Source organism: Ranitomeya imitator, chromosome 4 (genome assembly GCF_032444005.1).
Source record: "Ranitomeya imitator isolate aRanImi1 chromosome 4, aRanImi1.pri, whole genome shotgun sequence".
NCBI classification, from domain to species: domain Eukaryota; kingdom Metazoa; phylum Chordata; class Amphibia; order Anura; family Dendrobatidae; genus Ranitomeya; species Ranitomeya imitator.
This window is the reverse complement of record NC_091285.1, coordinates 146,017,125-146,038,616: the sequence shown is the minus strand read 5'-3', so window position 1 is coordinate 146,038,616 and position 21,492 is coordinate 146,017,125. Positions and strand designations below refer to the sequence as shown.

Below are 21,492 nucleotides of genomic sequence, written 5' to 3'. Positions count from 1 at the left end.
ATAAAATGAAACAACATAAAAAAATGTAAAGCGAAGAATTTTGTCTAATTACGAGCCTAATCTCTGGATAGGATAAATGAAACTCATGTGACGTTCAGACAAGTAGCAATAATGGGACCAAAGTTGTGATCATAGAGTTTGTGATCTAACGATTCTGTCACCAGATAGTTATGGAGTATTAGTGGCTTTTTAAGCAGTAACATAGTGGTCCACTCCTCAGATGTGCAGTATGCAATCAGCTCTTGTTTAGTTTTTGCCAGGGGATTTACAACAGCTCCCAGTCCCCTTCCTGCTGTCCCCTATGTTAAGAGAAGGGATATGGTGATCTAGAGATTATATGTACACACTTGCACACGCATATGGACAACTGTGCGTGATTTAATATGTATTTTAACAACTGCACACAATGGAAAAGGTTTAGCAATGTAATTACCTCAATTTTCATACTTTAAAATATGTGATGATTGTGAGGGGTGGTTGGGTGGTGATGTGCACCTTTAAATATACCAGGATACTATGGGCTTTAGGGCTTTAAAGGGATTGTCCAGCCTTATACTACAAGTGGGCAGTCACTCAATGTGACTGCAGACTAGTGAATCCTCACATCGCGCACCGTGGGTGAAGATTTTCCGGCTAGCACTAATTGGGACAAATCAAACTCACGTGAGCCTCGGGAACACGATGACTGACACCGTAGGGACGTGAGGAGAGTATGTGTTTTTTTTTTTTTAATGGAGCCAAACACGAGGAATGATAAAGAGTTTTCCTAGTAGTGGGCAACCCATTCATAGGTCAAAAGATATAGGAGAAACCGCCGTGACGAACATTTTCACATCCTCCAATGTGGCCTTTGTCTGCACTATTAAGATACATGTATACATGGGGAAAAGGCCATAGTTATTAATGCTCATTACTAGGGTTGAGCGACCTTGACTTTTTTAGGGTCGAGTCGGGTTTCGCGAAACACGACTATCTCAAAAGTCGAGTCGAGTGAAATCGGCCGACTGTGGCGAAAAGTCGAGGATCGACCGAAACACGAAACTCAAAGCAAAGTCAATGGGAATTTTTATTTATTTATTTATTTTTTTCTCTCTCTCTCTCTCATTCTCTCTCTCTCTCTCTCTCTCTCTCCCCCTCCGTCCCTGAACTGAAAAGCTAGTGTTGCACATTGCAAATCGCTACAGTGCAAAAGCGACAGCATAGCGATATGCGTCCACGCCCCTAAGACCTATGTCATCACTCTGCCCACGCTCCTTCATTGGCTGAAAAAATGGCGCCAAGCGCGTCATACGAAACGCGACTTTGGCGCGAAAGTCGCGTACCACATGGCCGACCCCACACAGGGATCGGGACGGGTTTCATGAAACCCGACTTTGCCAAAAGTCGGCGACTTTTGAAAATGAACGATCTGTTTCGCTCAACCCTACTCATTACACTAAACACGGTTATTATTTATTTATTGTTAAGACAAACTCCCCTCATTCTATATAACACATCTATTATCTTTATGTTTTTTTATTTAATAAAAATGTAATACAAATATCTGACTTAAAAAAGGCATATGATATTAAAGCCGTTGAACAGCTTGCATGCATTTGGACAGAAAATTGCTACTCTCTAAAAGGTGCTGTTTTACAATACCAGAAGTGCTTCATTCTAGACGATAACAGCCATGTTTCCTCATCTCTTACACCTTTATTTTTAGCAATTTTAATCTTTCTTACATTGAATATGTTTTCTTTACATTTGTTTTATAGTTGGATTGCCTGAACTTTACAGCAAGGGAGGAATTCATACTTAAACAAGCTTTGTTGGTAATGTGGTGAATTTTTGCTCTCCAAAATTAATTCTATTTTTTTTCCCTTTTCGACACTGTTTATATGTCTTTATTTGTCCATACAAAGTTTCATTAATTACCCACACTGTTGTAGTGTGAAGAACAAGACGTCAGAAAAGTGACAAAAATGCTTAGAAATATTGCAATTTTTTTGCGACTTTTGGTGTTTTTATACTAGTATGATCAGGTCTACCAAAATGGGTGGACCTGGGGAGGAACTCACCCAATTCATCAAAGTGCCAGCATTTTGTATAGCAAAAATGCTACTCCAGTACCCTTACTAAAGCAGAATGTGTGGCACTGCACCAGTCTTAAGAAATTGACCCCACAATTTAGAAATAGGTGTATTTTTTTTTAGCAGGACTTAATTTTACATAAATTTTATAAAAATCCACTTTCTGGAGAATACAAATATTTTTGAAAATCACTCCATGCAAATTCAGAAATATAGTGGCCACCATCTTGCTGAACAGTAGTGACCCAGCAAAAAAGAGATCACAGAGCACGATAAAGGACATTGCATTTATAAAGAATAACTTTTCTGCAAATCAAGTTAGCAAGGTAAAATATGCGTGAAAATTCTAATCTTGTCAGACCTGCTGATCTCTAATTTAGTAACATAGGTTGAAAAAAAGATACAGGTCCTTCAAGATCAACCTTTATCCACCAATTATACATTTTTAGTATGTGCTATTACTACCATGTGGTAAGGCATTCCACCATGTGATTGCTTTAACCCCTTCACGACATGCGCCGTACTAGTACTGCGCATGCCGTGAATCACCGCCGGAGCCCACATCAAAGTCGCGACATGTCAGCTGTTTTGTACAGCTGACATGTGCGCGCAGTAGCGGCGGGTGAAATCGCTATTCACCCGCCGCTATTAACCTGTTAAATTCCGCTGTCAAACACAGACAGCGGCATTTAACTACCGCATCCGGCCGGGCGGCCGGATATGACGTCATCGCCGACCCCCGTCACATGATCGGGGGTCGGCGATGCATCAGGAAGGTAACCATAGAGGTCCTTGAGACCTCTATGGTTACTGATCACCGGTGGCTGTGAGCTCCCCCCTGTGGTCGGCGCTCACAGCACACCTGCATTTCTGCTACATAGCAGCGATCTGATGATCGCTGCTATGTAGCAGAGCCGATCAGGCTATGCCAGCTTCTAGCCTCCCATGGAGGCTATTGAAGCATGGCACAAGTAAAAAAAAATGTTTTTAAAAATATGAAAAAAATATAAAAAATATAAAAGTTAAATCACCCCCCTTTCGCCCCATCCTAAATAAAACAATAAAAAAAAACCAAACCTACACGTATTTGGTATCGCCGTGTTCAGAATCGCCCGATCTATCAATTAAAAAAAAGCATTAACCTGATCGCTAAACGGTGTAGCGAGAAAAAAATCCAAAACGCCAGAATTACGTTTTTTTGGTCGCCACGACATTGCATTAAAATGCAATAACGGGCGATCAAAAGAACATATCTGCGCAAAAATGGTATCATTAAAAACATCAGCTCGGCACGCAAAAAATAAGCCCTCAGCCGACCCCAGATCACGAAAAATGGAGACGCTACGGGTATCGGAAAATGGCACTTTTTTTTTTTTTTAGCAAAGTTTGGAATTTTTTTTCACCACTTAGATAAAAAATAACCTAGTCATGTTGGGTGTCTATGAACTCGTAATGACCTAGAGAATCATAATGGCAGGTTAGTTTTAGCATTTAGTGAACCTAGCAAAAAAGCCAAACAAAAAACAAGTGTGGGATTGCACTTTTTTTGCAATTTATAATAATAATAATAATAATAATTTTATTTATATAGCGCCAACATATTCCGCTGCGCTTTACAAATTATAGAGGGGACTTGTACAGACAATAGACATTACAGCATAACAGAAATAGAGTTCAAAACAGATACCAGGAGGAGTGAGGGCCCTGCTCGCAAGCTTACAAACTATGGGGAAAAGGGGAGACACGAGAGGTGGATGGTAACAATTGCTTTAGTTATTCGGACCAGCTATAGTGTAAGGCTCAGGTGTTCATGTAAAGCTGCATGAACCAGTTACCTGCCTAAGTATGTAGCAGTACAGACACAGAGGGCTAATACTGCATAAAGTGTATGAGAACATGATGCGAGGAACCTTTTTTTTTTTTTTTTTTTTTTTTTTATTATAAATAGGCCACACAGGGATCGTTAGGTTAATGCATTGAGGCGGTAGGCCAGTCTGAACAAATGAGTTTTTAGGGCACGCTTAAAACTGTGGGGATTGGGGATTAATCGTATTAACCTAGGTAGTGCATTCCAAAGAATCGGCGCAGCACGTGTAAAGTCTTGGAGACGGGAGTGGGAGGTTCTGATTATTGAGGATGCTAACCTGAGGTCATTAGCGGAGCGGAGGGCACGGGTAGGGTGGTAGACTGATACCAGGGAGGAGATGTAGGGTGGTGCTGAGCCATGGAGTGCTTTGTGGATGAGGGTAGTAGTTTTGTACTGGATTCTGGAGTGGATGGGTAGCCAGTGTAATGACTGGCACAGGGTAGAGGCATCGGTGTAACGGTTGGTGAGGAATATGATCCTGGCTGCAGCATTCAGGACAGATTGGAGCGGGGAGAGTTTTGCAAGAGGGAGACCGATTAGTAGAGAGTTACAATAGTCCAGACGAGAATGAATAAGTGAAACAGTCAGAGTTTTTGCAGAGTCGAAATTAAGAAAAGGGCGAATTCTAGAAATGTTTTTGAGATGCAGGTAAGAAGAGCGAGCCAGTGATCGGATGTAGGGGGTGAATGAAAGGTCAGAATCAAGGATGACCCCAAGGCAGCGGGCATGTTGCTTTGGAGTAATGGTGGAACCGCACACGGAGATGGCAATGTCAGGCAAAGGTAGGTTAGTAGAGGGAGAGAACACGAGGAGTTCAGTTTTTGACAGGTTTAGTTTCAGATAGAGGGAGGACATGATGTTAGAGACAGCGGTAAGACAATCACTGGTGTTTTCTAAAAAGGTCGGTGTGATATCGGGAGCAGAAGTGTATAATTGGGTGTCGTCAGCATAGAGATGGTACTGGAAACCAAATCTACTGATTGTTTGTCCAATAGGGGCAGTATACAACGAGAAGAGTAGGGGGCCTAGGACTGATCCTTGAGGAACCCCAACAGTAAGGGGAAGGTGAGAGGAGGAGGAACCAGCAAAACATACAGTGAAGGATCGGTCAGAGAGATAGGAGGAGAACCAGGAGAGAACGGTGTCCTTGAGGCCGATGGAGCGGAGCATAGTGAGGAGGAGCTGATGATCCACAGTGTCGAATGCTGCAGAGAGATCCAAGAGAATTAGCATGGAGTAGTGACCATTAGATTTAGCTGTTAGTAGGTCATTAGAGACTTTAATGAGGGCAGTTTCAGTAGAGTGTAAAGAGCGGAAGCCAGATTGAAGAGGGTCGAGAAGAGAATTATCTGAGAGATAGCGGGTAAGACGGGAGTGGACCAGGCGCTCGAGGAGTTTAGAGATGAAGGGAAGATTAGAGACAGGTCTATAATTAGCGGCACAGTTTTGATCGAGGGATGGTTTTTTAAGTAATGGATGTATGATGGCATGCTTAAATGAGGAGGGAAAAATACCGGAAGTGAGGGAAAGGTTGAATATTTTTGTTAGGTGAGAGGTGATAGCCGGGGAAAGGGACTGGAGGAGATGTGACGGAATGGGGTCACTGGTGCAAGTGGTCGGGCGAGAAGATGCAAGGAGCCTGCTTACTTCTTCTGTAACTGCTTCAAAGTCAGAGAGTGAACTAGATGCAGTGGGGGAGGGAGGACAGTGCATGGTATGAAGAGATTGGGAGATGATTTCCTGTCGAATGTGGTCAATTTTTTCTTTGAAGTAATTGGCCAGATCGTCAGCACGGAGATCCGTGGTTGGGGCCTGCTCTCTTGGGTTGAATAGGGACTGGAACGTGTCAAAGAGACGTTTAGGGTTATTGGACAGGGAGGTGATGAGGGTGTTGAAGTAGGTTTGTTTGGAGAGGTGAAGGGCAGAATTGTATGTCTTTAGCATGAACTTATAATGGATGAAATCTTCGGGTAGATTAGATTTTCTCCACAGACGTTCTGCGCACCTGGAGCACCGCTGCAGGAAACGTGTTTGCAGCGTGTGCCACGGTTGTTGCCGTCTGTGCCGAGTTGTTTTATGTATAGGAGGAGCAGCTTCATCCAGAGCACTTTGCAGGGTTTCATTGTAATGCTTCAATGCAGAATCAGGACATGAGATGGAGGAAATAGGGGCCAATGAGGACTGCAAGTTCATCATAAGTTTCTGGGTGTTAATGGCCTGTATGTTTCTATAGGTGTGGAATGTGGGGGTGACCTGAGCGGGATGGCAGTTCTTGATAGAGATTGAAAGAAGGTTGTGGTCAGAGAGCGGGAGAGGGGAGTTTGTGAAGTCATCCACTGAGCAAAGTCGGGAGAAGACCAAGTCAAGGGAGTTTCCATCTTCATGTGTTGGAGAGTTAGTATGCTGCGAGAGGCCAAAAGAGGAGGATAGAGATAAAAGGTGAGAAGCAGATGGGGAGAGGGGAGAGGCAATGGGGATGTTGAAATCACCCATGATAAGGGTGGGGGTGTCACAGGAGAGAAAGTGTGGAAGCCAGGTGGCAAAGTGATCCAGGAACTGATGAGAGGGGCCGGGAGGACGATACACCACCGCCACTCGCATGGAGAAGGGGACGTAGAGTCTGACCACATGGACCTCAAAGGAAGGGAAGACAAGTGAGGGTACTTGGGGGATAACTTGGAAAGTACATTTGGGTGAAAGGAGCAGACCAACGCCTCCACCTGCTCTGTTGTCTGATCTTGGGGTATGAGAAAAGTGTAGTCCACCATATGAAAGAGCAGCAGCAGCGGTGGTGTCTGACTGCTGGATCCAGGTTTCAGTTAGAGCCAGGAGATTAAGAGAATTAGAAAGGAAGAAGTCATGAATGAAGGAGAGTTTATTACACACAGAGCGAGAATTCCAAAGGGCACAATTGAAAGAGACAGCAGGCATGCAGGGAATATTAATAAGGTTAGAGGGGTTTCTGGGTGTAGCAATTGGGAATTTCACCGCACTTTCACCGCACTTTCACCGCACCGCAATTTCACCGCACTTGGAATTTTTTTCCCGTTTTCTAGTAAAAGACATGGTAAAACCAATAGTGTCGTTCAAAAGTACAACTTGTCCCGCAAAAAAATAAGCCCTCACATGACCATATTGACGGAAAAATAAAAAAAGTTATGGCTCAGGGAAGGAGGGAAGTGAAAAACAAAAACGCAAAAATGAAAAAGGGCCGCGACTTGAAGGGGTTAAGAACCCTTTTCTTTTTTGCTGCTGGAAATTGCATTTCCTCCACACCTAATGAATGTCCCCTGGTCTGTTGTAAGGTCTTTGACATATGCCAGTCCTTTGCATTGACCACAAATATATTTATACATATAATTGAGATCTCCTCTTACGCGTGAATTTTCGTAAGGTAAAATATTCATACCTCTTCTTGAACCTTTCCATATTTTTCATGGTACACCCACAAGTGTAAATGTATTTCAATGGGATATTATGTGGTATTCCAACACAAAGAAGCAACTATTTGTGAAGTGTAAAGAAAATGATACATGGTTTAGTTTAAAGAAAAATCTAAAGCTGAAAATTGCGACATGCATTTGTATTCAGCCCCCTGTAATTTGATACCCCTAAATAAAATCCTGAGTGACCATTTGCCTTTAGAAGTCAAAATTAGTGACTTGAGTCCACTAGGGTGTAATTTTTTCTCAGTACAACTACAGAGTTTCTGTGAAGAAATTAAGGACTCACAGGTTTGCTTGAGAACATTAGAATTCACACAGCATCATAATAAACAACCAAAGAACCACAAGACAGGTCAGGTCAACTTTGTTTTCCAAAGAACTTTATTGGAATTTTGTGTCTTGACCTGGAGAGGAGGGGCGGGGAATAAAAAGGGAGGGGGAGGGAAGGAGGGAGGAGGGAGAGGATATGAGAAAGGGAAATAAGGGAGGGCAAAGACAATACAAGACAAGAACTTTGAAGAATAATAACAATTCAACGAAGAGTAATGCAAGGGACGCAGCCCTTGAAGGCAAATAGGCTGAATACGAATCAACATCGATGTATCTAAACAATACAAGGGGACGACCCTTGTGAGAAAACTTGTAAATATCCAACAATTACAGCTGCAAAATCGAAGTTTAGTGTGGGAAGGGAAGGAGAGAGAAGATCTTGTGAACAGTTATGTAGACATAAACCAATTTGAGAATGTTGGTTGCTCAAGGAGGATAATGCTGCTCCCATATATGCCATTTTTGGTAGAATCTGCCAAATTCATTATTGAGTAAGGCAAATTTGAGCTCTAGCTCTCTATGTTGCATCATGAGCTTGATGACAAAGGCTGCGTTGGGCAGAGTGGCCTTTTTCCAATGACATGCAATGGATTTTTTTGCAACCAGACAGATATGCAAGACTATACGCAGTAAAGATCTGTCAACAAGGTTGGTGTCCAAGGAGAGAAGGGCTAGTTGTGAGGAGAGTGTGAAAAGGGAACCTGACAATTTAGAGATGATTGAAGAGATTTCCAGCCAAAAGAGGGCCGCAGTGGGGCAGCTCCAAAAAATGTGTAAAAGGTCACCTTTATGACCACAGTTTCTCCAACATAAGGGGGAGTTGGATGGGCTGATGTGGGACAATCTTGCTGGGGTGTAGTACCACCTGGAGCACACCTTGAAGTGCGACTCCAGAAGGGACATTGAAATTGTAGATTGGTAAGATGCCGAAAAGGCCTCCTCCCAATCGTCTATGGAGGCGGAGAGACCTAAGGATTTCTCCCAGGTTATGAAAGCTGCGCTTTTGACCAATGATTCATCTTTATTGAAAGTATTATAGATGAACTTGTGACTCCAGAAAATAGAGTGATTTGGATTGGATAGAATTTTTGAAGAAGACTCCGAGAATTTCAGTTTGAGGTTGAGAAACATGCTTAGGTTTTCCCTCAGTATCATATATTCAAAGAAAAGAGATGAGGGGGCATTAAATTTACTTTTTAGTGAACTGAAGTCCATGGGTTTAGACCCAGTGTAAATATCGCCAATTGTTTGAATTTTTAAGTCAGCCCATATAGGGGGTAGGGGAAGATTCAAAATTGAGTAGACAAGTGACAAGGGTAATTTGGGATGAGTGGGGCTGCTTTGAGTATAATTCCCCTTTTTTAGGGTTGAAAACCAAGCGAGGGAAATCGCCTGAAAAATTGGGTGGTTATGTGTTTTGTTGGGGGAACTGGAAATAGCTTTGAGGATGATGGATTTAAGGGGTTTTCTTCCATTAATCTCCTCCTCCAAGTCGAGCCATGCAGGCTCGCTCTGGTCTGACCACCAGGGCGAGCTATGTTTAAGTAGGAGAGTATTATAGTGGGCCGTAATATTTGGGAGATCCATTCCTCCGTGGATTTTTGTCTTGTAAAGGGATCTGGTACTTGTTCTGGCCTTTTTATCATTCCAAATGTATTTATTTAGCTTTGATTGGATCTTCAACAAGGAAGGTGTGGGGATGGGAAGGGGGATACATCTCAGGATATACAAAATTTTTGGTAGGGTAAACATCTTAATTGTTAGATTTCTCCCCCACCAGGACAAACTTTTATCGTTAAAAGTGGTGCAATCCTTTTTAAGTATTTCATCTATCTTCCCCAGGTTTGAGGAGGCAGTCTTATCAAGGTTTTTGTTAATTATGATCCCTAAGTATGGGAATTCTTCATTGCACCACTTGAATGATATTACGTTTTTTAAGGAATTGGTATCCTTTTTGCTGAGGTGGATGGGTAGGATGTTAGATTTTGAACCGTTAATTTTGAATTTGGAAAGGGATGCAAATTTTTCAAGTTCTTTGATAGTTTCTGTAGTGGAGACAACTGGGTTGGTTAGGGTTAAAATTATGTCGTCTGCAAATAAGCTGAGCTTATGGTGACGTTTATTGGTAAGTATGCCTGAAATGGAAGAATTTTGTCTAATGCTTTCAGCCAGAGGTTCGAGAGCCAAATTAAAGAGCAAAGGGGATAGGGGGCAACCTTGTCTAGTGCCGTTGTTGATATGGAAGGGGTCAGAGATATGGTTATTGCAGGTGACTTTAGCTGTAGGGCCTTGATATAATGTCATGAGAGAGAAAATAAGTTTGTCATTAAAACCAAATTTTTTGAGGGTGTGTTTGAGGAAGTTCCAATCTATACGATCAAAGGCCTTTTCAGCGTCTAAGGAAACAAAAACTGTAGGGGTTTTGAATTTATTAGTGAGTTTAATTTGGTTCAAAATCCTTCTGGTGGCGCCAGCAGGTTGCCTATTTTTTATGAACCCCATTTGATCATTGACTATTAGTCTGGGGAGGATAACGCTAAGTCTATTGGCCAAAATTTTTGAGAACAATTTGGTGTCTGAGTTCAGAAGGGATATAGGCCTATAACTACTTGTGGCCATAGGGTTGGCCGCTTGCTTTGGGATAAGGACGATTGAGGCCTCCAGCATTTCTGGAGGAAAGGAACCTGAATTGGATGCATAGTTGAATAATTTTACCAGGTGAGGTATTAAATTTGTTGCGAAGGCTTTGTAATAAGAATTACAAAAGCCATCCGGCCCTGGGGATTTTTGCGATTTAAGGTGGTTGATGGCCTCTTCAACTTCTGAAGAGGAGAAAGGGGCCGATAAAGATTCGATTTCTTCCTTTGTAAGGGAAGGAAGGTTGATTTTGGCGAGATAGGCTTTGATGTCCGAATCTTTTGGTGGGGGTGATGATGGGTCTAGATTTAGGTTATATAATTTAGAGTAGTATTTGGAAAATTCATTAACTATATCTTGGGGATGAGACAACGTGGAATTGTCAGAGAGGGAAGAAATTCTGTTAATTTTGTTGTGAATTCTAAATTTTTTTATTCTATTTACCATATATTTGGTTGGCTTGTTCAGGGAGGAATATACCTTGAATTTGGAGGAATTGAGGGCTGCTTCGTAAGGTGAGAACAGGAGGGATCTTAGGTTTTGCCTAAGGGAGTTTAAGTCTGTTTGGAGTTTGGATGAGGGGGAAGGGAGGCTAATTAAAGATTTTTCCAAGTCACGAATGTCTTTTTGAAGATTTTGGATTTTTGCTCTTTTTTCCCTTTTTATTTTAGAGGATATGCTTATTAGGGTGCCTCTAATAACCGCTTTGTGGGCGCACCAATTGGTTGCGGGGTTAGTGATTTCTGGAGGGTTTTCATTGAAATAATGGGAGATATTATTACGAATCGTTGTCTCATGGATGGGATCATGAATGATAAATGAGCTGCATTTCCATGCTTTAGAGTTTTTTAGGGAGGGGCCAAGGCTAATTTCCGCAGTGACAGGGGAATGATCCGACAGTGTCCTGTCCCCTATGTCCACCTTTTTGAATTTTTCGAGAGAGAAAATGTCAGATAATATCAGGTCAATCCTGGATGCTGAATGATGGACCGAAGAGAAATGAGTGTATTCTCTTGATGTGGAGTTAAGACATCTAAAGGTGTCATAGAGCTCATTTTTATCCAGCCACCAATTCAGGACCTCTGAGGCTGGTCTCAAGCCAGAGGAAGAGTCAAGCGTATTGTCAGGGGTGGTATTAAAGTCACCTAGGAAGATGAGGTTACCCTTCTTAACCTTATTGATTTTTTTCAGGAGCTTGGACAGAAAGCTAATCTGGTTTTTATTTGGGGCGTATGTGTTAATTATGGTGCATTCTTGGCCATTAATATTACATATCAGGATGTGGTACCTACCTTTTGGATCAGCATATTCCTCAATGAACTCGAAAGGTACACTATTCCTGATCAGGGTAATCACCCCCGCTTTTTTGCTGGAGTTACAGGCCTCAAAAATATGAGGAAAGCTACGATGATTAAAGTAGGGGTGATTCCCCGCCAGGAATTTTGTCTCCTGTAAGCATGCAATGTCAGTCTGAAGGCTGATCAACTCTCTCCACAAAGCATGTCTTTTTTGTGGGCTATTCAGCCCTCTTACATTGTAGGAGATTATCTTAAATGACATATTTACAAGTAGAATAACAAGAGCTGGTGAAATCTAGAAGGAAACAAGCATAAATCGTAATAGGAATACAAAGACCTAAATAGAACTCTTCTCTATTATATCCACAAATCAGCCAAAACTTGGTGGGTACCTATAGAGAAGGAAAGTTAGAACAGAACTGGTAGGTCGACGGAGCTACCTAAAAGAAGAAAAACAAAGGGGGTTAGTACATGTGGACGGGATTAAGGGGTTTGTCCCAAGAAATGATGATGGGAAAAGGAGACCCCTTACAAAAAAAGCTTAACCACATATGCATAACATAAACGATCAGCGACTCAATGATTTGACAAAGTCCATTCCTTCCTCGACCGAATAGATCGGGATGATTTTTTCCCGGAAGGAGACTAGAAGTTTGAGCGGAAAGCCCCATCTATATTTTATGCCTCTGTCGCGGAGAGCTGATGTGACAGGCCTGAACTCCCTGCGACCCTCCAGGGTGTCTTTGGAAAAATCGGGGAAAACCTTCAGATTTTTATAAGGGTCTGGGAAGGATTTTTTATCCCTCAGGTAAGAGAGAATGGCTTCTTTAGTTTTGAAGAAATGAACGGTCAGGTCAACTTTGGAGAAGAGTAAAGCAGGGTTAGGTTAAGAAAAAATAGCCCAAGCTTTGAACATCTCACTGAGCACTGTTTAATCCATCATTCAAAAATGGAAGGAGTATGGCATAACTACAAACCTACCAAGACATGCCGTCCACATAAACTGACATCCCAAGCAAGGAGAGCCCTAATTAGAGAACCGACCAAAAGACCCATGGTCATTATGGAGGAGCTGGAGAAATCCACACCTCAGGTGGGAGGATTTGTACACAGGACCACTGTTAATCGAACATTAGACAAATCTGGCTTTTATGGAAGAGTGGCAAGAATCAAGACTTTTTGAAAGCAAGCCATGATACACAGATGATATCCACTTTTCCCCGCCTACAACAATGTCCATCTATTTAAGGTGGACACTTAGTCTGTAACATTGCGTGTTAGGCCACTTAGTCTGTAACATTGCATACATTTGAACCTAGCCTTAAAGTCTTGGACTTGGTCCAATTACCTTAAAGGGAACCTGTCACCTGAATTTGGCGGGACCGGTTTTCGGTCATATGGGCGGAGTTTTCGGGTGTTTGATTCACCCTTTCCTTACCCGCTGGCTAAATGCTGGCCGCAATATTTGATTGAAGTTCATTCTATGTCCTCCGTAGTATACGCCTGCACACGGCAATCTTGCCTTGTGCAGGCATGTACTACAGAGGACAGAGAATGAACTTCAATCCAATATTGTGGCCAGCATGCAGCCAGCGGGTAAGGAAAGGGTGAATCAAACACCCCAAAAACTCTGCCCATATGACCGAAAACCGGTCCCGCCAAATTCAGGTGACAGGTTCCCTTTAAGGTTCTAAATCAGGTACCCATTTCTTACACTAGTACATCACAAAATGCTGCATACTTGGATTCTTATGCTGTGGTATTTCTCCTTAATAACTGACTTTGGAAATGATAAGCATAAAAATTGCATGTTCATATTTCTACATATATCTTTATAGATTTTAGCCAGTAACACATTTGTATTTATTACAGAATGATGAGCCTGGGCTGGTTTTATATATAAATGAAGAAATTGACGTACTTATTGATGCTGTTTGTTGCTCAGCGGTAATGTCTTTATAGCATTCTCAAAATTTGCGCTAATTATTATTAATCATGTTCACTGAATACATATTTTAGCTGTGAATTGAGAATTTTGAAAATTATTAATCTGTCCTGGGGGAGAAAAAAGCAGATTTCTCTGAGAAGATAAATTACAAAGTTTCTTATTTTCATATGTTCTATTGACTTATGAAATAGGAATTAAAATGACAGTTACTATTTCAGCATGTACCTGTGATTACAAGTGACTCTTAATACTAAGCTGTCACGTGTGCACATGACAAATACTTATATATAAATGTAAGGTAACAATTTTATCACATATAAGTAAATACCCAGAGATATGAAGATAGTCATCCATATGTCATCCACATGTCTGCTCTTAGCCCACAACTATCAGTCTACAGTATGTGCTAATATGCACTGTATCCAAAGCAGAACACTCATTTATGTTATATCTATGGATAGAAGACTGGAAACATACAAAATAAATAATTTTCTTTTTTTTCTTGTTTGCTTTCCAGAGGAAGTTTATTGATGCAGAGGGTCTTGACTTTCTAGGCATGCTAAGTGACATTCTTCCTGGTTTGGTAATGAACATTCACATCGCATATAACATTTTACTGTAAACAGATACATATATATATATGTATATATAGAAAGATATATATATATATACACGGTACAGACCAAAAGTTTGGACACACCTCATTTAAAGAACTATGAATTAACACATGTGGAATTATATACTTAACAAAAAAGTGTGAAACAACTGAGATTATGTCTTATATTCTAGGTTCTTCAAAGTAGCCACCTTTTGCTTTGTTGACTGCTTTGCACACTCTTGGCATTCTCTTGATGAGCTTCAAGAGGTAGTCACCGGGAATGGTTTTCACTTCACAGGTGTACCCTGTCAGGCTTAATAAGTGGGATTTCCTGCCTTTAAATGGGGTTGGGACCATCAGTTGTGTTGTGCAGAAGTCTGGTGGATACACTGCTGATAGTCCTACTAAATAGACTGTTAGAATCTGTATTATGGCAAGAAAAAAGCAGCTAAGTAAAGAAAAACGAGTGGCCATCATTACTTTAAGAAATGAAGGTCTATAAATGAACCTTTAAATGAGAAGGTGTGTCCAAACTTTTGGTCTGTACTATATATATATATATATATATATATATATATATATATATATATAGTACAGACCAAAAGTCTATATATATATAGTTAGGTCCATATATATTTGAACAGAGACATTTTTCTAATTTTGGATATAGACATTACCACAAAGAATTTTAAACAAAACAATTCAGATGCAGTTGAAGTTCAGACTTTCAGCTTTCATTTGAGGGTATCCACATTAAAATTGGATGAAGGGTTTAGGAGTTTCAGCTCCTTAACATGTGCCACCCTGCTTTTAAAGGGACCAAAAGTTATTGGACAATTGACTCCAAGGCTATTTCATGGACAGGTGTGGGCAATCCCTTCGTTATGTCATTCTCAATTAAGCAGATAAAAGGCCTGGAGTTGATTTGAGGTGTGGTGCTTGCATTTGGAAGGTTTTGCTGTGAAGTAAACATGCAGTCAAAAGAGCTCTCCATGCAGGTGAAACATGCCATCCTTAAGCTGCGAAAACAGAGAAAAACCCATCCGAGAAATTGCTACAATATTAGGAGTGGCAAAATCTACAGTTTGGTACATCCTGAGAAAGAAAGAAAGCACTGGTGAACTCATCAATGCAAAAAGCCCTGGGCGCCCACGGAAGACAACAGTGGTGGATGATCACAGAATAATCTCCATGGTGAAGAGAAACCCCTTCACAACAGCCAACCAAGTGAACAACACTCTCCAGGAGGTAGGCGTATCAATATCCAAATCTACCATAAAGAGAAGACTGCATGAAAGTAAATACAGAGGGTTCACTGCGCAGTGCAAGCCGCTCATAAGCATCAAGAATGAAAAGGCTAGGCTGGACTTTGCTAAAAAAAATCTAAAAAACCAGCACAGTTCTGAAATAACATTTTTTGGATAGATGAAACCAAGAACAACCTCTTCCAGAATAATGGAAAGAGAAAAGTATGGTGAAGGCGTGGTCCAGCTCATGATCCAAAGCATACCACATCATCTGTAAAACACGGTGGAGGCAGTGTGATGGCTTGGGCATGCATGGCTGCCAGTGGCACTGGGTCACTAGTATTTATTGATAATGTGACACAGGACAGAAGCAGCCGAATGAATTCTGAGGTATTCAGAGCCACCATACTGTGTGCTCAGATCCAGCCAAATGCAGCCAAACTGATTGGTCGTCGTTTCATACTACAGGTGGACAATGACCCAACACATAAAGCAAAAGCAACCCAGGAGTTTACTAAAGCAAAGAAGTGGAATATTCTTGAATGGCCAAGTCACTCATCTGATGTCAACCCAATTGAGCATGCATTTCACTTGTTAAAGACTAAACTTCAGACAGAAAGGCCCACAAACAAACAGCAACTGAAATCTACCACAATTAAGGCCTCGCAGAGCATCAAAAAGGAGGAAACACAGCGTCTGGTGATGTCCATGAGTTCAAGACTTCAGGCAGTCATTGCCAACAAAAGGTTTTCAACCAAGTACTAAAAATGAACATATTATTTAAAATTATTGAATCTGTCCAATTACTTTTGTTCCCCTTAAAAACAGGGTGTCACATGTTAAGGAGCTGAAACTCCTAAACCCTTCATCCAATTTTAATGTGGATACCCTCAAATGAAAGCTGAAAGTCTGAACTTCAACTGCATCTGAATTGTTTTGTTTAAAATTAATTGTGGTAATGTCTATAACCAAAATTAGAAAAATGTTGTCTCTGTCCAAATATATATGGACCTAACTGTATATATATACTGCTCAAAAAAATAAAGGGAACTCTAAAATCCCACATCCTTGATGTCACTGAATAAAATATTCCAGTTGCAATTCTTTATTCATTGCATAGTGTAATGCGTTGAGAATAATAAAACATAAAAAGGATCAAAGTAAATCAATATTAATATCACATGGTGGTCTGGATTTGGAATGATGCTCAAAATCAAAGTGGAAAATCAAATTACAGGCTGACCAAACTTCAGTAGAAATGCCTCAAGACAAGGAAATGATGCTTAGTAGTGTGTGTGGCCTCCATGTGCCTGTATTACATCCCTAAAACATGGGCATGCTCCTGAAGAGACATTGGATGTCTCCTGAGGGATCTCCTTCAAGACCTGGAACTTTTGGCTAGTCTGTGGTGCAACGTGACAACATCTGCCAGATGTGCTCAATTGAATTCAGGTTTGGGGAACAGGCAGGCCAATCCATAGCATCAATGCCTTCATACAGGAACTGCTGATACTCTTCAGCCACATGAGGTCTAGCATTGTCCTGCATCAGAAGAAACCCAGGGCCCACTGTACCTGCATATAGTCTCACAATGGGTCTGAGGATCTCATCCCAGTACCTAATGGCAGTCAGGATACCTTTGGTTAGCACACAATGGCTGTGCTGCCCTCCAAAGAAATGCCACCACACACCATTACTGACCCACTGCCAAACCGGTCATGCTGAAGGATGTTGCAGGCAGCAGATCGCTCTTCATGGAGTCTCCAGACTCTTTCACATCTGTCACATGTGCTCAGTGAGAACCTGCTTTCATCTGGGAAGAGCACAGTGGCAAATTTGCCAATCCTGGTGTTCTGTGGCAAATGCCAAGTGTCCTGCATGGTGTTGGGCTGTGAGCCCAACCCCCATCTGTGAATGTCATGCACTTAGACCTTCCTCATGGAGTCAGTTTCTAACCACTTGTGCAGTAACATGCACATTTGTGGCCTGATGGAGGTCCATTTTGCAGAGCTCTTGCAGTGCTCCTCCTGTTCTTCCTTGCACAAAGGCTGAAGTAGCGGTCCTGCTGCTAGGTTATTGCCCTCCTAAGGCCCCCTCCACATCTGCTGGTGTACTGGCCTGTCTCCTGGTAGTGCCTCCAGCCTCTGGACACCTCTGTGGCCTGAAAGACACAGCAAACCTTCTTGCCACAGCTTGCATTGATGTGCCATCCTTGATGAGCTGCACTACCTGAGCCACTTGTGTGGGTTGTAGAGTCCGTCTCATGCTACCGCGAGTGTGAAAGAACAACCAACATTCAAAAGTGACCAAAACATCAGCCAGAAAGCATTGGTACTGAGATGTGGTCTGTGGTCCCCACCTGCAGAACCACTCCTTTATTGAGCGTGTCTTGATAATTGCCAATAATTTCCAACTGTTGTCTATTCCATTTGTACATCAGCATGTAAAATTGATTGTCAAACAGTGTTGCTTCCTAAGTGGACAGTTTGATTTCACATAAGTTTGATTTACTTGGTTTTATATTCTTCTGTTTAAGTGTTCTCTTTATTTTTTGAGCAGTGTATATGATAGATAGATAGATAGATAGATAGATAGATAGATAGATAGATAGATAGATAGATAGATAGATAGATAACCTTTGTCTATTATATATCTTTCTGTATCTAGTGAGATCTAGAAACTGGTGGTAGATCTGAATGAAAAGTAGATAAGACAATTTAGATTGTATTCTGAGCAAAATTCCTGTTCACTATTTTTTTATTTTACGTTAAAGGGGATGTCCAGTACTTATATTTTGATGGCCCATCCATACTATAGGATAGATCATCAGTATCAGATTGGTAAGATTGCAACACTCAGTACACCTGCAGATCAGCTGTTTATGTTGCTGGCGTCAGCTGGGCAAGATTAGTTGTGGAGCAACACAGCTCCAACATCTGTATGGGGTCTTGAGATCCACCACCACTCATTCTAATAGGGGCAGGTATGTAGTACCCGGCCATGGCAACTATACAGAGGACAACACTGTGTTAGGGCTAGCGGAACACACTAAATAATTAGAAAGATAGTATAAAGTGCGTTCGCAGCCCGGGGTCCACTGTGCAGAGATGGAACCTGCAGCTGAGTAATGACGGACTATATGGCGGTACAATAAGGATTCACACACGGGTTAACTTCACCCAGTATGAAGAAAGCAAACCCTGTTGCGTTACAGGGCAGCGGTACCGCACAAAGAGCACAAGCAAGGAGTCACAGGACTCTGTCCAAAGACTCGGGATTAGAGTTCATCTAGATCTCTTGCGCTCGACACTGCAATTGGGGTGTCAAAATGACTGAAATAATAATTTAGATGCACGAGAGTGCGTGAGGTGCCTCTCTGGCAGACGCCACTAACCACCCAGACTTGGGTCAGGAAAGCGCTGTGATAGCGCACGGCGCTGCACTGGCGGTCACAGCAATTAGATGCTGTTTTGTGTGTTCAAGTGCTGATAACTAACTCGGGCGTTAGATAGCAATCATCCACCTTATGCGAGCAGTCAAACACAAGGGAGGGGATGATTTACAGAGCGACTTTCACGCAACAACACACACACGTTTACGAACCTGCAAACCTTTTATAGCAGCAGTGCTGCAAGACCTTCCAGATGGTCCAATAGGAGCCGCAACAGGACCTCAGCATGTGACCCCTGACCTCCTGCCCAGTGTGGGAAAAACAGGGCTTAGTCCCAGAAAGACCTGCTCGCTGATGATCAGTGCTAGCTACAAAGGCAGAGCCTGGAAGGACAGTAGGAACCAGTCGCCCAGTAACAGCCTGAGCTAGACGCTGGGACCGACGTCTCCGCTGGGCAGGCTCCAGTGTGGCTGGAGAAGAATGGGAGACCACAGCGGAGATGGTTCGAGATTCCCCCTGTGCAGAAGCAGGAACTCGACACCTAACAGACTGTGATGTGAAGCTCCATAATTGATCACATCTGGTAGTTGCAAGCACGGGGGGCAACTGGTCAGTGGGGGTGACTGGTGTCGCGCCCCTCACCAATCTAATACTGATTGGTCATCAGTATAAAAGTACTGCACAACTCCTTTAACTATTAAATTATACGGCAGATGTCAAGATATCATTTCAAGAATATGAATGTTTAAGGTAGAAGTCACATGTCGGACAACCCCTTCTATATCACTATGCATCCCTAATGTAAAATAACACCTATACTCCCCTCCGGCGCTAGCACCATTCCAGCAGTGTTGGCACTGACTCTCCCGAGGCCCCTACATGACATTATGCCATGGGATCCCTGCTTCCAACCAGCGCTGGCTTCACTCTTTCCCCTCCTTTGAACAAATCAGGCATCCAGAAGAAGTAAGAGAGCAGCCGCAGATTTCATTTCCTCCATATGTCAGTTACGGCCAAAGGAGAGGAGCGTGAAGTAGCTGCTGATTGGAGGCAAGGATCACTTGAGAGCCAGTGCCAACACTGCTGGAAGGGTGCTGGCACATAGGAGGTGGGTATAAGTCATGTTATTATTTAACATGGAGATAGAGAAGTGGTTGTCCGAGTAGAAGACACTCTCCTTTAACATATATTTTTTTAATTAGCTAATGATAATTATGCTTTTTGTATATTTTCTTTTCCAGACTCCTTTGCTTGGTCCACTTTTGAATACAGTTACAGGAGTTCTAGGCTCAGCCCTCCATGTAACTGTTGATCTTGTTGATTCAGTTAGTGGACTCGTCATTGATATTGTTGATGGTTTGGTTGGTGACGTGGTTGGTGGTTTACTTGATGGATTGCGTTTGTGAGTCATCATTATCCCTGGATTCAGGTAAAGTCTTTTTTACTTTTTCATTGTTAGATATTTTGTTCATAGCAAATAATTGTCACAATAACCAAGGAAAAAAAAATAAAGGAACGGAAGGAAATATTATTGGCACAACCGTACAGTTTGTCCATTTGCTTTATCACATACATATATGGAAAAGGAAACAGATGACATATGTGTTAATCAAACATTAGCTTTTAGGGAAGCCAATGATCTCATGTCCGCAGGCTACGAATAGTGTAGTTACTGACTGAGGGATGAAGACTCATGACAAGTTAAAGTGGGATATATTAGGTCATTCATACTGCAACCCACATACTTATACTTATTCTAAAACCTTTAAATAAACACAGGACTGCTGGACTGCTTGCGACTTGGTAAAAAATGGTCACAGCAGCCTTTTATTAAAAAATTTTACATACCACTTGGGGCGCACCCCCAACCTAGCACCTCATACATTAAAACAATGTAAACATTATAACATGAAATACCACAAGAATCCTATTAACCCACCGATAGGTCTGGTCCAGAGGCATATCCAATTATTTTCCCCGGCCTCACACCACCAGTCCGGGGAATGAGGTATTAATTACACCTAATTAACACCCTGACCAATGCCCGCAAATAACCCTGGCCTATCACCGAAGCCACCATACTGTAATAGTGTCTTCCAACCAAAGGCCATGACCACCTGACCCTCCTCTAACCCAGACCTATCCCCCCCCCCCGCCACTGTGACATAGTAAAAGAAAAACATGTTATTCGTCTTCCTTAAATCTTTTTGTTTAAATAAGGGGAGGGTGCTTGGGCAGCTGTATCCTGAAGGCAAAGAGGTCAGCAAAAACACTTCCAACCCCTTAAATAATTAAATAGACCTTCTTTTTCCCTGTCCCTAAATCTACCCCCATCAATCTGGCTTCTTGCACCATATGCCACGAAAAAACTCCCCCATCCCTATTTCCAGTCTTTTAACCCTATCACTCCCACCCTCTAAACTTGTCATGAAGCTTGTCTGTCTTATGGGCTCCCTGACCATTCTTTAACATTGGACTATGGAGAGCATATGACTTGTCATGTATATGATGCACATCACAAATCCCATACTTTATCAAATTTCTCTGGGCACCCACTGCTGTATATACAATACAGTACAATAAAGCAAAGGCTGCACAAGACTTTGGACTTAGGTGCTGGAAGTGACTTACAGTACTTTGCATACACAACCAGTGGCC

General features: G+C 42.0%; 1 protein-coding gene across 1 annotated transcript in view; it reads left to right on the top strand.

Moving 5' to 3' along the window:
- The window catches only part of LOC138675615 (uncharacterized), a 36,282-nt gene that overhangs the window by 9,630 nt on the left and 5,160 nt on the right, over positions 1 to 21,492 (top strand). The window contains exons 6-9 of the mRNA XM_069764002.1: positions 1,758 to 1,814; positions 13,523 to 13,597; positions 14,116 to 14,181; positions 20,076 to 20,263. Coding sequence (XP_069620103.1) covers positions 1,758 to 1,814; positions 13,523 to 13,597; positions 14,116 to 14,181; positions 20,076 to 20,240 — 363 coding nt within the window. The 3' untranslated portion in view covers positions 20,241 to 20,263. The remainder of the gene's footprint in view (positions 1 to 1,757; positions 1,815 to 13,522; positions 13,598 to 14,115; positions 14,182 to 20,075; positions 20,264 to 21,492) is intronic.